The sequence below is a fragment of the Salvelinus alpinus genome, chromosome 2, assembly GCF_045679555.1.
Source record: "Salvelinus alpinus chromosome 2, SLU_Salpinus.1, whole genome shotgun sequence".
Lineage (NCBI taxonomy): Eukaryota > Metazoa > Chordata > Actinopteri > Salmoniformes > Salmonidae > Salvelinus > Salvelinus alpinus.
The window spans coordinates 51,488,935-51,506,171 of record NC_092087.1 but is presented as its reverse complement, the minus strand read 5'-3'; the positions used below and the strand labels follow the sequence as shown (position 1 = coordinate 51,506,171).

The 17,237-nt window shown below is 42.6% G+C and overlaps 1 protein-coding gene across 2 annotated transcripts; it reads left to right on the top strand.

Moving 5' to 3' along the window:
- Positions 1-2,722: 2,722 nt before the first annotated feature.
- idh3b (isocitrate dehydrogenase (NAD(+)) 3 non-catalytic subunit beta) lies at positions 2,723-16,224 on the top strand. 2 transcript variants are annotated; one of them, XM_071384115.1, is made up of 12 exons: positions 2,723-2,874; positions 6,999-7,178; positions 8,078-8,198; positions 8,301-8,361; positions 8,487-8,619; positions 10,020-10,153; positions 11,675-11,777; positions 11,860-12,006; positions 12,150-12,244; positions 12,327-12,387; positions 13,225-13,350; positions 15,678-16,224. In XM_071384115.1, exons 1-11 carry the CDS (start codon positions 2,761-2,763, stop codon positions 13,312-13,314), a joined length of 1,239 nt encoding a protein of 412 aa, XP_071240216.1. In that variant the 5' UTR covers positions 2,723-2,760; the 3' UTR covers positions 13,315-13,350; positions 15,678-16,224. The 2 variants fall into 2 exon arrangements, with proteins under 2 accessions (XP_071240216.1, XP_071240223.1); XM_071384122.1 differs by lacking the exon at positions 13,225-13,350.
- Positions 16,225-17,237: the final 1,013 nt, after the last annotated feature.

The following is a 17,237-nucleotide window of genomic DNA, read 5'->3' as shown; positions in this document are numbered from 1 at the left end:
TAGTCCCTGTACCCAAGAATGCCAAGGTAACCTGTCTAAAGGACTATCGCCCCATAGCACTCACATCTGTAGCCATTCAATTCTTTGAAAGGCTAGTCATTGCTGACATCAACACCATCATCCCAGACACCCTGGACCCACTCCGATTCGCATACCGCCCCAACAGATCCACAGATGACGCAATCTCTATTGCACTCTCCCACCTGGACAAGAGGAACACCTATGTGAGAATGCTGTTCATTGACTACAGCTCAGTGTTCAACACTATAGTGCTCTCCATGCTCATCACTAAGCTAAGGAGCCTGGGACTGAACACCTCCCTCTGCAACTGGATCCTGGACTTCTTGACGGGCCGCCCCAAGGTGGTGAGAGTAGGCAACAACACATCTGCCACACTGACAACACGGGAACCTCTCAGGGGTGAAAGTTTAGTCCCCTCTGTACTCCCTGTTCACCCACAACTACGTGGCCATGCACGACTCCAACACTATGATTAAGTTTGCCAATGACACAACGGTGGTGGGCCTGATCACCAACAACGATGAGACCGCCTATAGGGCCGAGGTCAGAGACCTGGCAGTGTGGTGCCAGGACAACAGCCTCTCCCTCAACGTCAGCAAGACAAAGGAGCTGATCTTGGACTACAGGAAACGGAGGGCCGAGCATGCCCCCATTCACGTCGACGGGGCTGTAGTGGAGCAGGTTGAGAGCTTCAAGTTCCTTGGTGTCCACATCACTAAGGATCTATCATGGTCCACACACACCACCAATACAGACTTGAAGAGGGAATGACAACACCTCTTCCCCTTCAGGAGGCTGAAAAGATTTGGCATGGGCCCTCAGATCCTTAAAGAGTTCTACAGCTGCACCATTGAGAGCATCTTGACTGGCTGCATCACTGCTTGGTAAGGCAGCTGCAAGGTGCTACTGAGGGTAGTGTGTACAGCCCAATATATCACCGGGGCGAGCTCCCTGCCATCCAGGATCTCTATACCAGGCAATGTCAGAGGAAGGCCCAGAAAAGACTCAAGCCACCCAAGTCATTGACTGTTCTCTCTGTTACCGCATGGCAAATGTTACCGATGCACCAAGCCTGGAACCCAGAGGACCCTCAACAGCTTCTATCCCCAAACCACAAGACTGCTAAATAGTTATTTAAATAGTTAACCAAATAGCTGCCCGGACTTTCTGCATTGACCCTTTTTGCACTAACTTTTTTTGACTCATAAACTCCTGCTACTGTTTATTATCTATCTTGTTGCCTAGTCATTTTATTCCTAGTTATATGTACACATCTACCTAAATTATCTTGTATCCCATGTATATAGCCAAGTTATCATTACCCATTGAGTATTTATTATTTAGTGTTATTACTTTTCTATTTTTTTCTATTTTCTTTCTCTCTGCATTGTTGGGAATGGTCCGTAAGTAAGCATTTCACTGTTAATCTACAACTGTTGTTTACCAAGCGTATGATAAAAAAATATATAGATTTGATACTTTTGGTACCCAGCACATTCCAATGCGGATGAGGGATCCCCTAGCCTAATAATGGATTAAAGGAGTCTAACATTACTCCTTAGAAATATTGATTTCTGAACTCTTTCTAAGTTAAAACATTAGTGTTGTTGTTTTAAAAATGAATATGAACTTATTTTCTTTGCATTATTCAAGGTCTGACAACACTGCATATTTTTTTGTTATTTTGACCAGTTGTCATTTTCTGCAAATAAATGCTTTAAATGACAATATTTTTATTTGGAATTTGTGAGAAATGTTGTCAGTAGTTTATAGAATGAAACAAAAATGTTAATTTTACCCAAACACATACCAATAAATAGTAAAACCAAAGAAACTGATAATGTTGCAGTGGTCTCTTAATTTTTTCCAGAGCTGTATATATATATATTTGAATATTTTAATTCCGATTTTTCAGGGGGTGCTGCAGCACCCTTACTTCCCGTGGCTATGGTTTAAATGGTTGACATGCTGAACAATCCTAACGGTGGAGTGTTTCAGCATGATATAGATCAAGTTTAATTGGGTAGGGGGGTTGGGGAGGGTATTGTAGAAGTTATTAGGGATTTATTTGGTTTTTAATTTCCATGGTAGTACAGAATTGGGCAGATCATGATTGATCGTATATTCCAGCACAGTAGGTGGTGGCATGCACTTTACACGTTTGTTTATAGACCACCATGATATCATAGAAGAAGAATTTAAAGATCAAGATCGAGTGCAGAAATGTCCTGTGCGAGAGAGGCAGGTTCCAGAGTTAGAGTAGTGCAGAAGTTGTCATATGCTGAGGCAGCGAAGAAAGTAGAGGAAGATGGGTCAAGGGGGAAGGGTCGTGAGAGGAGTGGTGTGAGTAGTAGATCTGTACCAGTACAGAGGGATAGGCCAACAAGTGATATATGTTTCAGTAAGATTGGATTTTTAGCATTTATAGCAATGGTTATCAACTTTACTGCAGGGATGGAACGTAAGTCACAGAAAATGGAGGTTGTGGTGGCAGCTGCAGAGAGGTATTTGGGTGTGCGAGACTTGACATCAGAAGAGTTACAGGGTGTGTTAAGTGGTGGTGTCCCATCCTTTCAGGTGGTTGGCCTGAGGTAGGACTAAATAGATTTAATTAGTGGAGTAAGTTTTTTTGTGAGTGTAGCGTTAGATGGTAGGGTATTTGTTTATTTATTTTTTCAACCAAAGTGTAAGGAAGTTGTACTCCAGTGTAGTAGGTGGCGGCAATACAACATTTATTGGATGCCAACTGCGCTTAAACCTCATCGAAGAAGAATTCATTTCCTCCACATTCTTTCTGGTTTGTGGATCATGATGGCTGCCGCCTTGAGAGGAAGCGTTGTAACATTGGCCAAGGTGAGTCGGTAGATGATGTTTACAGCCATCAAATTGTGGACAGTGTTTCGTGTGACGTAAAACTTTTCGTATGTGTTATTGATGACTACCGTTGTTTTGTTAGGGGAATTTATATTAAGCAGTTTATAACGTTAGTCACCAATGGTAATGCGACAGGATAATGTCCATAGCTGGCTAGCTCATAGGACTGGTAAATTACAGACAGAAAGCTAACGTTAGTTATCATAACTACAATACGGCTAGTCGGTTACCTACCTAGCTAACTAAGATACGCAGCCAGGTTGAGGTTGAAATTGAATGGATGTCGCATTCACATGCCATTGACTGTTGTCACTAACGTTAACCAGCAATATAACGACGTATCAATGAACAACCTGCTAACGGATTGATGTCTCATTGTTATCAGCTTCAGTTATGCTGGGCATACACTAGTAACGTTACACGATTTATAAAATTTGAACAACTTGAACGTGCCCACATTTTCCAATTTCCCAGTCCCAAACCTTTCATTCCATCCATCTTAAAACCCAGGACGTGGGTGCTCACGTTACGCTAAGATGATAACCTAGTCTAGTTCACCCCCCTGCGTTTTCTTAGTTGCCAGAGGAAAAAAATGCCGATACGCAAACACTGAGCTGCTTTTATTACTGTGCAGAAACATAAAGAGAGTCAGAGGCTCAGAATATGGACTTAATTTCATATATTATTTCATATATTTTTGGTGGAGTTAGTTTTGCATGGCCCGTGCCCCATTTGGGTGGAGGTTTCACTTAAGGACCAATGGAATTGTCTAAAATTAGTTAACGCCGCTCGTCCGTAGCACCGGGCCAAGTAAAATGAACTGGCCCATCGAAAAGGCAGCTGCGTTCTCCACAGCTCCACTAATCTGTCTTCCATCACCTCTGTCCACACGGTGGGTGTTGTAGCTATTCTCTTCGCTGTCATTGTTTGGTCTCAAATGCTGAGTGCTCATTGGCTATTGGCAGCGGTCCTTGCCCAATCGCTTCGTAGCACTGCTCACACTACAAGATACATGACCAACACTTCTGACATGTCAGAAAATTATCTGGACATCCAACAGGGGTCTGGAAAATGGAACAGCCATCGTCGGTGCGTCCTTAACCAAGTCAAATTAAGCGATTCCCGACATACTGATCCTAGCCAAAGTTCAAAGGATTTCACCTCGATCATGAAAATGAGTCTGGGACTGCATAAACGTGACAAAATCGTGTGGTGTATGTCTGGCATATTAGGTTAGTAGGTTAAACCCAGGGGTGAAAGTCAGTACAGTTATGGTCCAGTACTGGGTAGCTTACTGGCAAAATAAGTATTGGGGTAATGCAGTACAGGTAAAACATGAGCCTATCACAATTAAAACAGATTCCAAGAACTGTAAGCTATTTAAGCTATTTATCATTACCGCATGTCAGTCGCATGAAAAATGTGCAAATGGACTTAAACTTGTGGAATAGATGTGGCTAAACGTGACCACACCCTGAGTAGGTGTATGTAGTATGCAGTAGGGTACTCCGGTTACTCCCATGTAAGTAGCCTAACTTTGGCAGCTTCCTAAGTAAACTGACACGTTTTTTGTTGTTGTTGGTCATCTTCAATTAACCTTCTCAGCAGCCTCACATGTCATTATTAACATACTTTACTGTCACAACAACAAATTATTTGCATAATACTTATTCTGCCACTAATTTCTTACCCGACCTGCTAACACAGATGGTAAAGCTATCACATTATACTAGCGTAAGCTGATGTTAGCTGGCTGGCTAACGAGATAAGTTAATCTAATTTGCTACTCTTAGATATGTCGCGTAACTATATTTCAACGATTTTACTGAGTTACAGTTCATATAAGAAAATCAGTCAATTTAAACAAATTCATTAGACGCAAATCTATGGATTTGTGGTCCCGTGTGGCTCAGTTGGTAGAGCATGGCGCTTGCAACGCCAGGGTTGTGGGTTCATTCCCCACGGGGGGACCAGGATGAATATGTATGAACTTTCCAATTTGTAAGTCGCTCTGGATAAGAGCGTCTGCTAAATGACTTAAATGTAATGTAAATGATTTCACATGACTGGGAATACAGATATGCATCTGTTGGTCACAGACAGCTTAAAACCTCTTAAGGATCGGACCCTTTTTTTCAATTTTTTGCATAAAATGACACACCCAAATCTAACTGCCTGTAGCTCAGGACCTGAAGCAAGGATATGCATATTCTTGATACCATTTGAAAGGAAACACTTTGAAGTTTGTGGAAATGTGAAATTAATGTAGGAGAATAACACGTTAGATCTGGTAAAAGATAATAAAAATCAAAAAACATGTGTTCTCTTTTCTTTTTTTCCCATCATCTTTGAAATGTAAGAGAAAGGCCATAATATAATATTGCAGTTTTAGCACAATTTAGATTTTGGCCACTAGATGGCAGCAGTGTCGATCCAGTGACGCATTGCAATACTGCACACTATTTTGTATCAAGTCTGCCCAAATGTGCCGAATTGGTCAATTGATACATTTTTCAAGTACATAACTATGGAGAACATACATTTTGTATTACCATATCATTTTTGTAAGTTTACACACTCCCAGGAATGTCATACATGATGGATCATTAGCTTATACGCTAACTTTCACACATCTAGATGGCCGGGCGGGGTGGGTGTGGAGCCAGAGACAGCAGGGGTTCAAACTGTAGAACCCAATTCCTATATTTGAATATAAAAATAGATTTTATCAAACAAAACTGTGCTACATTTTATCTCAGAGACCCTCAGGATGACAAATCAGAAAAAGATTACTGAATGTAAGTACATTATTTACCTTCAGATGTGTATGTATCAAACCAGTTGCTGTGATAAAAGTTGTTGTGCGCACTCCTCAAACAATAGCATGGTCTTTTTTCACTGTAATAGCTACTGTATATTGGACAGTGCAGTTAGGTTAAGACATGTAAGACATGTCTATTGTTTGTCCCATATAAGACATGTCTATGTCCTGGAAAGTTTGCTGTTACTTACAAGGTCACATTCGCGTACGTTAGCATCAACTGTCCCGGTATAGGGACACCGATCCCATAGAGGTTTAAAAATAAAGGTAGGGTCGTGGATCAGAGAACCAGTCAGTATCAGGTGTGACCACCATTTGCTTCATGCAGCATGAAACACATCTCCTTCGCATAGTTGTTCAGACTATTGATTGTGGCCTGTGGAATGTTGTCATTATGGGGTATTGTGTGTGTATATTGAGGGAAAAAAACGTTCATCCATTTTCTAATAATACTGTAATGTAACAAAATATGGGAAAAGTCAAGAGGTCTGAATACTTTCCAAATGCTCTGTATGTCCTTTCAACTTGCCGGAGACCAGCTGGGGAGACAACCCTGCCAAATGTCCCAAAGTAGCCTATTGCCATATCTACACCTACTTGGTGGAATCTCCAGTTTTGCATACATTTCCAAATGTAGAAGAATATTATAGTTGTTATTTCGACAGATACAGATCACTAGTCCTTACTGCAAGTTAACTAGCAAGCGTTCCGCAATACACATACTGTAGCTAGTTGGATACAAACAAGTGTGACCAACCTACCGGTGATGCAGTGCTTCGAACACACATGTAATAAGTAACCGGAGCCCACAGCTTTACTTCATCACACCGTAATAGCCTGAAATCAAGAGGTTCGTCTAACCTGGTCCTTGGACAGTTGATTAAACTTGATTTGGTTGACTTTTTCTCCTGTTGTTCAAACATAATGGTACGCAACAGCTTTTCGACATTGTATAAGCAGGGTTAGCTGGCTAGTTAAAGTCTGTTGTAATTGTCTGATAATCGTGACGTACATTCCACGTGACAGTCTCTGTTCATGCCAACATTTTTACATTTAGAATGAAAGTGTGTTTAGGTATGGTGTAGTTTGCTGATGAAGAAGACACGAAAGTATGTTGAAAATGACCGACCAAGCATATCCAAAATGTTTATAGAATGATAAAAAAAAAAAAGAATAAAGCCACTGGCAGATAATACACATTAGCTATAACGACAACCAGACCATCTGATTATGCTTACTTTATACAGTGGACCTACTAATTAACTATTGTGTCCTGGTCTAGGGCCTTACTGGCACCGGTCCGTGGTGGCAGCAGCTGGCTGCCCGGTCCCTCAATATGACCGCCAGTCTGGGTGGGCCTGAGGCACCCCCGGCCCGCGCCGACGCCACATTCAAAGTCACCATGGTGCCCGGGGACGGAGTAGGACCTGAACTGATGACTGCCGTCAAGGAGGTGTTCAAGGTATGTACATTATGGTGGCTCCACTTTCTCAATGCTGACCTGGAGTGACAATGTGACTGAGAGTGCAGATTGGTGTGGATGTGTTGTCCCTCTGTTGACATATAGCTGACTCATCTCCTTAGCACATTCTCCCCCAGGTATGCTATTACTTAGGCCACCACCCCACCTCACCCTCATGCTTGTGACCCTGTCTCAGCAGTCAATACACACATTATGTGGCCCATGTGGGAATGGAATTCACTTTTGCCAGAACCATGCACTGCGCTCAATCCAATACTTTCTGTGTTCATTGATAACTGAATATGCAAGACTAATTCATAACGTTTATAGTCCATTCAAATCAAATCAAATTTTATTTGTCACACGCGCCAAATAGCACAGGTGTAGACGTTACCGTGAAATGCTTACTTACGAGCCCTTAACCAATGATGCAGTTCAAGAAATAGAGTTAAGAAAAAGTAACACAATAAAATAACGAGGCTATATACAGGGGGTACCGGTACCAAGTCAATGTGCTGAGGTACAGGTTATTTGAGGTAATTTGTACATGTAGGTAGTGGTAAAGTGACTATACATAGATAATAAAAACAAAGGGGATGTGGGGGGTCAATGTAAATAGTCTGGGTGGCCATTTGATTAATTCTTCAGCAGTCTTATGGCCTGGGGGTAAGAGCCTTTTGGTCCTAGACTTGGCACTCCGGTACCACTTGCCGTGCGAACAGTCTATGACTTGTGTGACTGGAGTCTTAAACAATTTTTTTGGGGCCTGCCTTCATTCGCTCACTCCTTTTATTTATCCTCGATATGTCCATCCTGTTTCTCGTCCCCTTGTCTTATTTCCTTGGTTCTACCCTTAACCCTGCCTTTCTCTTTCCTTCCTTCCCTCCCTCCCTCTCCAGGCGGGTGACGTCCCAGTGGAGTTTGAGGAGTTCCACCTAAGTGAGGTGCAACATATGGACAGCGACGAGAAGCTGGAGCAGGTGTTGGCCTCCATGAAGACCAACAGGGTGGCCATGAAAGGTAACTAACTTGTCTCCTCTGTTGGGGATTTGATTCCTCTTGTCTGCTTTTACCATATCAGTGTGTTCTGACTGAGTGTTTTTCTTTTCTCCATGTGTGCAGGAAAGATTAACACCCCCATGGAGTTCAAAGGGGAGCTGGCTGGCTTTGAGATGAAAATTAGGTAAGGCCATAATAGATCTAGCGCTAGCATGAATCCAACACAATAAATTATTATTGTTATGAGAACTCTTAGTGTGTGGCTGGCTGTCCTTATTAGTGAGCCTCTCCCTCCTGTGCTCTGCTCAGGCGTAGGCTGGACCTGTTTGCAAATGTGGTACACGTGAACAGCCTGCCTGGCTATAGCACCCGCCACAACAACCTGGACCTGGTCATCATCCGAGAGCAGACTGAGGGAGAGTACAGCTCTCTGGAGCACGAGGTACATCACCACACACTGCCACAACTAATGGGTGTGTTGGTTTCAGCTCGACTAGGGTGTTAGGTGGGTGAAGTTTGCCCACTTATGACCATTTCATTGGTCCTAAATGGAAATTGCCACTCCCCCGGCCTGGCTAGCTAAAACCAGTTTACCCAGTCCTCATTTGAAATCTAACCATGTTTAGTTGGTTGTATGGGTAATACACACATTTTTACATGAAATCATCTATCACAACCAGTGTTGGTGTAACGTGTTTCAAAAGTAATGCGTTACATTACTCTGTTACTCAAAAGTAATATTATTACTGTAACATTACTTTTAAAGTTTGAGTAATAATATTAGTTACTTTAAGTAAAGCGGGCGCTACTTTTTTCCGTTAAAACGCTAAGAAAAATGTATAGAATTCCACATGAATTTACAATGCAGCCGTGCTGCTGCTGACAACCGTTTGGGTCTCAGGGTGCATCCCTTTCAGATGGTTAAGCATTGCAGCTGTACTACGATTACTGTACCTCAATTCCACCTCGCAAAGTTTGCATTTACTTCTCATTTAACTTTCTCTGCCATTTTTCCTACTGTTAACAATGATGACGTGGTGGAGAATAGATTCCAAAATAATTGGTCCGTTGACTCCCGGTATCGACTCCCATTTATGAGTGTTAAGATTCTATTCCGCCTGGAATCAACTCGTAGGATTCAGTATTTTTTGGAATGGAGGACACTGATTAGTTGGTGTACTTCCGAGAACACAAACACTCATCTTTCATGGCGAGGGTGGAGAGAGGGGAGGTGCACAGTATAGGAAGGTCGGCTACCAGGCAGCCAGTCAGAACCGTGCACTAGACCAATCTATCGGCAGTCCAAAGCTGTCTCTCGCAATGAAATGCTGTACCTCGCCATTTTTGGGCTCACAACTTCAGTAAAGCAGGGCCTATCATCAATGAATAGGCTAGGATATTGAGATGAGCAACACTTCGCTCTCACACAGTCACACAGTATCTGTGCACGGGTTTGCTTCACGCTGTTCAGTGTGGTAGCCAGGAAAACTAAACGGGAGAAGTTGAGCCTCCCACTCCAACACTCTTAGTTGTTGTGGAAATTGAAATCGGTTAGGGATTTATCTTAACGTTAAGGATCCCAATTTAATTTCAACATTCACGCCTAAAAGCCAATTTAGGCTTGATCCGAAAATGTGGGCGGAGGCTTCGTATTGGAGGGTTTGACGCAATTGCAGAGCCTCCGGAGGCATGCAGAGGCCAAATCAAGCTCCTGTCCGCATCGCCGTGTGCCTGTGTACACTGGGCAGAAAATGACCACATTTAAGCACTCCAACACCATGGTCAAACCATGGTCAGATGGAAGTGTGTCCTGGTCTGAACTCTGTGCCCTCTGTCTCTCAGAGCGTGCCTGGAGTGATTGAATGTCTGAAGATCATCACTAGGGAGAAGTCTCGGCGCATCGCCAAGTTTGCCTTCGACTACGCCACCAAGAAGGGTCGCAGCAAGGTCACGGCGGTCCACAAGGCCAACATCATGTGAGTCTCGCTGCCAAATAAGCAACCTCATTTTAAAGGCTTCTACACATCTATCCAACTACAGCCAACCCAACTGTTTATGTAGGGCTCGACATTAACACTTGCCCTCTTGTCCGGGACAAGTAAAAAAATATATAGTTGTGGGGCAAGCAGATTATAGATTTTAAGTTGTTTGAATGGACAAGTAAAAAAATATCACACAATCACTGTCAAACAATTACTCTGATCAAATCTTCCTCTGTAGACGATGCTGCACACTGTTTTACCTATCTCTGTAAAGCGCATGAGTAGAATTTTTGAATTGCATTAAGGTACAAGGGTTTTTTAATCACCTGCGGTCGCGAGATGCACTTTTGAGATCAAACCCAGAGGCGGGTTGTTGATATTCCTTGCTAGTTAGTGAGTTATTTGCCCAGTTGCGGCTACTTTTTGGTCAGCAAACAGGGTTTGTACAGTCATGTACCGTTGCTCGAGGAGAGAGACAGACTAATTAGATAGCCAATTACAACCATATAGCCACGTCTTGCTAGCTGTCTCGGTACTGAACTACGGCGGCAGGTAGCCTAGTGGTTAGAGATGAAAGGTTGCTGGTTCAAATACCCGAGCCGACATCTATTTAGCTATTAGCATGTATAAATGCTGTTAGAGAGAGGAGTCTCAGCTAGTCTCTGAATATACATTTTTTTCTCGACTCTCAATATTGAGGAAATACTGGGGGGGGGGATAAATAAACAATTTGTTGGACATTGAATTTACTCTTAGATCAATTACATGGCTATCTAGCAACAATATATTTACGGTTAGAAATCTAGCTAATGTGTTTTGAATTCCCACTTCCTCAGGTGGTGAATTATGTAGCATATAGCCTAGGCCAATATGCAAAACAGAATGTATGAAGATGCAGAAATCTGCTCATTCTGGATCCTATTGTTGCACATCAAAATATTCAACATGCATTCCCTGAACATGTTAGATGAAATGGCTAACTTCTTTCATGTCTTACTTGGCACTGTAAAAAGTCTGCCACTAATGGAAAGCAACTGCATTAAAAATAAATATTTCTGATATTTATTGTTATTGACCAAAATGGGTTAATACCGTGATTACTTTTTGTCCTGATTCTCTGTATGATGATGATAAATGTTATTTTGTAAAGTGGTTCCTTGCATCATACAACACAATTTTCAGGCACCTTTTTTGGCGCATGGTGTTAGACTTTGTTTTGTGTGTGTGGTGAAGCGACTGGAGCTTTCAGACAAAAATCTGTCCTACTTGCCCGAATGACAGATGTAACAATAACTTAAATGAATGTCAAGCCCTGCTAAGGATGGTGGACGGAGGTGGTCCCGACTCAACACGTGGAATCAGAAACGCACAGTGTTTGTGTAGCTGTTAATTATTTAAAAAAAAATGTTTTTAATTCAAATGGCTTTAGGTACGTTACAGCGCAAGGAACTTGGGAACCATTGCACTGACATGTCCATTCTACATCTGATTTTGTCTCCTTCTGTCTTTCTACAGGAAGCTTGCAGATGGCCTGTTCTTACAGTGCTGTGCTGAGGTGGCAGAGCTGTATCCCAAGATCAAATATGAGAACATCATCATAGACAACTGTTGCATGCAGGTATGCCTCGCTCTCTCTCTTGCGCTCTCTGTCTCTTTCTCTCTCTCTGTCTCTCACTCAAAAATGCACCCTCTCTCTGTAGCTGGTCCAGAACCCATACCAGTTTGACGTGCTGGTGATGCCCAACCTTTATGGCAACATCATTGACAACCTGGCCGCTGGGCTGGTCGGCGGGGCAGGAGTGGTGCCAGGAGAGAGCTACAGCGCCGAGTACGCCGTGTTTGAGACCGTGAGTGTCTGTCTGCCGGAGATCCGTCTTAACCAGTCAGCTGCAATCATACACTTGTTATATTAGACGTTCAACCATCAGTAGAGTGCTACAATAAGCATGTGTAAAATAGCCTGAAAATAAACATTTCCTCTCCTTCTTAGGGAGCGCGGCACCCCTTTGCCCAGGCTGTAGGCAGGAACATCGCCAACCCCACGGCCATGCTGCTCAGTGCTGCCAACATGCTCCATCACCTCAAGTGAGTGGGCACTGCTCCCAATGGGACATGTGTAGCGTGTGTGCGCGCACACAATCTCTACTGACTGTGTTTTGTGTTACAGCCTGGAATACCACTCCAATATGGTGTCAGATGCTGTCAGGAAGGTCATCAAACAGGGCAAGGTAAGTGTGTGTGTGACTATTGTATCAACGTCCTGTTCAATCTTATTGGTTTGTGTGCATGCACATGTGTGTTGGAGAGTGAGTGTTTGTCTAAACGCATACAGTGTATGACTAATTCTAAAGTTGAATGGTTAAGAACAGTGTTCTAGCAACATAACATATTTGTCCATGCATTTTGTGGGTCAATTCAAAAAAGACAAATACTCTGATCCAAACATCAATTCATGACTCTCTCAAATTGCATTTAGCCATGAAATTACACCTAACAATCGATAACCCATATCCGTGTGTGTGTGTGTGTGTGAGGGAGCCTTTTGATTATGGATGTCGACGTGGGTGGCGTCGTATACACCCCTCTCTGTGTGTGTCCTGCTAAACATTGTCCTTGTTCTCAGCCGGCACAGTGAGGTGACGGAACACAGCTCTGTAACCATAGAAACTGACTGGTAACAAAGATCCTACTAATTGTGGTGTGCGTCCCAGACCTTATTTGAACTAATACCAGCAGCACTAACCCTAACTAATAACATGGTTCTTAGGCAGCACATGGGTCAACACACCATTGCGCTAAGGTATGGCTCTGTCATGTCAGCCATGGCACAGAAGGTGTCCTTTTGCAGAAGGAGTGTGGGGGAATGATTTCTGTTCGACAGAACGGCCGTTGTGGGCAAAGTGTGGTATTTCAATTTGAGTGTTGAAGGACGGGTTATCTGAATGTGTGAAGTATGGTGTTTGTCAGTCCACTAGTGTCTGAAGTACCCTCCCCTTTTCCATCTCCTTTGCTCCTCTTCCCTTGCACCCTATCCCTGTGCGTCTGCGCGTGTGTGTGTGTCGCAGGTGCGGACGCGAGACCTGGGTGGTTACAGCACGACCGGGGACTTTGTGCAAGCCGTTGTGGGGAACCTCCGCCACCGACCCATGTACTAAAGAAGTCCCGATCCCCTGAACGCCCTGCCCTTTACTGTAAACCCAATATTGCCATATTCCCTAAACTTTACCCCACTAACTTTTTTGCTCACCTTCCCACTAAACTAACACTTACGTCACTCTTGGCAGCTCTCTCCTCCGCTTTCTTTTCATATTCCTCTTTACGCGCTCGGTGTATCCTTTATTTAGTTTCTCTCTCTTGCTCAAATTCAAAAATTATTGGCCAAAGCAGATCATTATCGTCATTTTTGTTTTTTTTACCAAATCGTCCATTTATGCTGTGGCCTTCTATTTTCTCCCGGTCTTTTCCTTGCTGAACCCTTTCTCCAACTGAGCACCCCCTGCTTGGTGCTGTTTCCTGCTTCTATCTTTTCCTCCGTGTCAGCCTGTTCTTTTGTACTACCTCTGCTGTTGGCTGCACTCTTCTATAAGCTGTTCTAGAATCTTCTGTTTTGTCTGCTTTACTAACTCCCTATAGTCTACTTTCTATTTGTCAGCTAACTCCCTTTCCCTCCACTCAAACTCTTCCTCCTATCTCTGAGCTGTTTCATTGTCTCTGCTGTGGACAAGCATACGATTTTATATTACATTGATCTCCACCAGTCCTGCCTCGCAGTCCATACTGGTTGGGCCGTGTGTTATTCAGCAGTATTGGTCAAGCAGGTTTCGAGCCACGAGGACAATTCACCAATGCCAAAGCGATTGAGAAATCTCTACCACAGCACTGTATCAATGGATATCTGGCCTACCATTTCACAGTCCTGAGTCGTGCCAGGCATATACAGTACGTCGTTCATAACCCTTTGACTCTATGTGCAGACTTTCCTTGGCTTGGACTAAGGCTACCGTGGTAGCTTATGCGTAGACTACCGGTCATTGCGCTAACGCTAGTTAGCATTGGCTCTTGAAACTACCTCGAACTACCTTAATTCTGTACGCAGAGACAAATGGTATCCATGAGTTCATCTGACTCTGGGTAAGTAGAAAAACAGCTTAATTGCCAGTATCTTGCGGTATCCTTTTTAACTGGCCTTCTTAATCACAACCTTAATTATGTGCACAGTCACGTCAAGACTGTTTTAGTCATCATAAACATGGAAGTCATCATAAACATGGAAGTTTCTCACGAACCCATATCAGCACCACTGTCTTAAAGGAGGCAGGATGTAGAGGTCATTCCTGAGAAGGGTGAACATTTTCAGAATTTACAATCAAATGTTTTGATATTGTTGCGTTAGCCAATTTCGTTTGGTATCTGTAGCTAGCTTCATAGAACCTTTTAATGATCCATTGTCGCTCATCTGCATACTCTAGTCATCACTAGTTACTAAAAGAAAAATAATGTCTTAATATTTTGTCCACTGTGTAAAACGCACATAATGTGTATCGTAGAGGTCACCATCTTGGTAGCTTTTTGCTGGAGTTGTGACCTTGGAGATCCATCGTGTTTGGCTGTTCAGTCAGGCTAAGCTCTTTCATCATTAAATTTGCAAATGAACAAGCCACTGGAACCTCAGCCTACGACCAGCCTTGCCTGAGTTCCCTCTGGCTTTGTACTTTGTGCCAAAAGTCCATTCAATTATATATTGGTTATGTTGATGATCTCAGTGGTAGCATTTCAAATAGAGACTTAGACTGGCATGTGTCAGTCATTGGGACTTCAAATGTATTGGCTTATGTCAGTAAGTGGTAAGGTATTATAAATGCTTCAAAGTGCTCTTCTGGACAAATAATTGTTGTTATTTATAATGGTTTTGGCTTTAGGACTGTGGTTATAATATTGGATCTTTGAAATAACACTCCTTCCCTGTTCCCTAACTGTTACAATGGCTGATGGACATTTTTGTGGTATTTAAATATATTATCATGGTCAAATACTGAAGAATAAAAGATGGGAAAATGTTTGTTGGCCTGTTTTCTCAACAACAAAAAATGTAATCAAAGGTGTGATTTAAACTCGCATTGTTTCGTTTTCCAGGCGTAGGATGAGTGGTGCAGCATCTGTTGAAAGACCAACATAGACTACGCTAGCCATAAATGTAGATTACTGAGTCATCCATTCTTATTTAGTATGTTTGGTCATTAACTATTTTATGAGTAAATGTATACATACGACCATGGACTTGAGTTGCTTCAACATAAGCCAATATTCCTCTACCCTACTAATGTGTGTCTGAGTTTGGCGGTGAAAAAGGCTCTCTTACACACTAGTCATGTTTTGTGTATATATTTGTGAGGACCATTGTCTTTCCTGAATGGACCAGGGCCCAGTTTCCCAGAGGATGAGCAGCCTTAAGCTGCTTTTGGGGAAACTGGGCCTGTGTGTGTGTGTGTGTGTGACACTGCTCTTTTATTTGTGGCAGGTGCGCACAGGAGACCTGGGGGGCTATGCCACAAGCGATGAGTTCACCAGAGCTGTCATCGCCAACCTAGCCGTCTGAGCTAGCCTCTCAAACGCACACTTTATTTTACTCCCTTCAAACTAGTCTCTCTGCATTGACCACTCAAGCAGCTGCGCAACAGATTAAATCCTCCCGACCCATGCTCAACAACAGCTAACACCCATAGACTCAAATGCATACAAACCCAGAGGAGTATACATAAAATATGTAAAATACGCACAATAAAATTGAGGACCGGTTACATAAAAGAGAAGGCAATATGGGGATGACACCTTCAGGCTTTTGAACGGTACCAAAATAAATGTTTTCCCATTCAACAATAGATGTATAGAACTTGTAAGTCACATTCTCTACCAGAGTGGTGTTCTTCAATGAATGGGCCTTGTTTAGATATTCATACAAGATACATGTATTATATCAGTATATTATTTTAATTCACTATAAGTGTTATATACATTATTGACTTGTTCATTCATAATGAGTAATAAACATATTCCTATATCTGATACTTTACTGTGTGGAAAATCAATGTTAACACAATGTGTTGTAATTGAATATATTGACTGACATTAGTGCAGACAAATGTAATTGTTTTTTGTTCATTTAGGTGTTGCATAAATATTGAATTGCAACGGTGTGATGCTGGGTTTGAAACCTCCAGTAAAATGTATGTAAATCTTGCAAACATTTTAAAGTAATCTGGAAGTTCCAGAAATGGATACCATTTACAGAAAAAAAGCTGATTGGGACAGTGCTGTTTTCCATCTTAGAACTTTGAAGTTGTCAGAAACATTTACATTCTAGTACAGGGGTACTCACTCTTACCCTGAGTCATCTGTTCTACCAGATAATTAATTGCACATACCTGGTGTCAGGGCTAAATCAGTCCCTGACTAGAGGGGAACAATTTTTTTTTAAATGGGGTGGAACTGGCTTTGTGGTCCAGAGTTAAGTTTGAGAGTTTTAGTAAAGCCTCTTACGGTGGTTCACCCACCAACCGTGGTCCTATTTTGTTTTTGTTCTAGCACTACACCTGATTCAACTTATCAATTGAGCATCAAGTCTCAAGACCTTGATTAGTTGAATCTGGTGTGGTAGTGCTGGGCTAAGTGGGCTGGAGCAAAAGGCTGCACCCACTAACAGGACCAGGGTTAGTGACCACCACTGGCCTATGTTGACAGCAAGCTGCTGTTGTAAACTAAATGGGATTGTGTGCAGTATATGAGCAATTAATAAGCCTGTCCAATATTGGTTGTTTACACAGACAGCCTAATTCTGATATTATTTTTCAGATCTGATTGGTCAAAATACCAATTAGTGAAAAAATACATATCCGAATTGGGCTGCCTGTGTAAACGCAGCCTATGTGATAGACATGACCAGATGGTGGACTCCTGCTCTTCTGCATAGGGCTGCTGTTGTTGACTCGGTTTCGTGACGATGTCACAGATTCACCGCCAGATGTCGCATCGGCGCTATGGAGGGAGGGAGAGGAGGGGCCAGGACTGGGAATTCTCTGCT

Bases quoted from the DNA above. Each gene is read 5' to 3' on its own strand.
- idh3b (XM_071384115.1), top strand. From the start codon at position 2,761: ATGCCAACTGCGCTTAAACCTCATCGAAGAAGAATTCATTTCCTCCAC. The intron at 8,620-10,019 runs GTACATCACCAC...TCTGTCTCTCAG, and splicing joins ACAGCTCTCTGGAGCACGAG to AGCGTGCCTGGAGTGATTGA. The intron at 10,154-11,674 runs GTGAGTCTCGCT...GTCTTTCTACAG, and splicing joins GTCCACAAGGCCAACATCAT to GAAGCTTGCAGATGGCCTGT.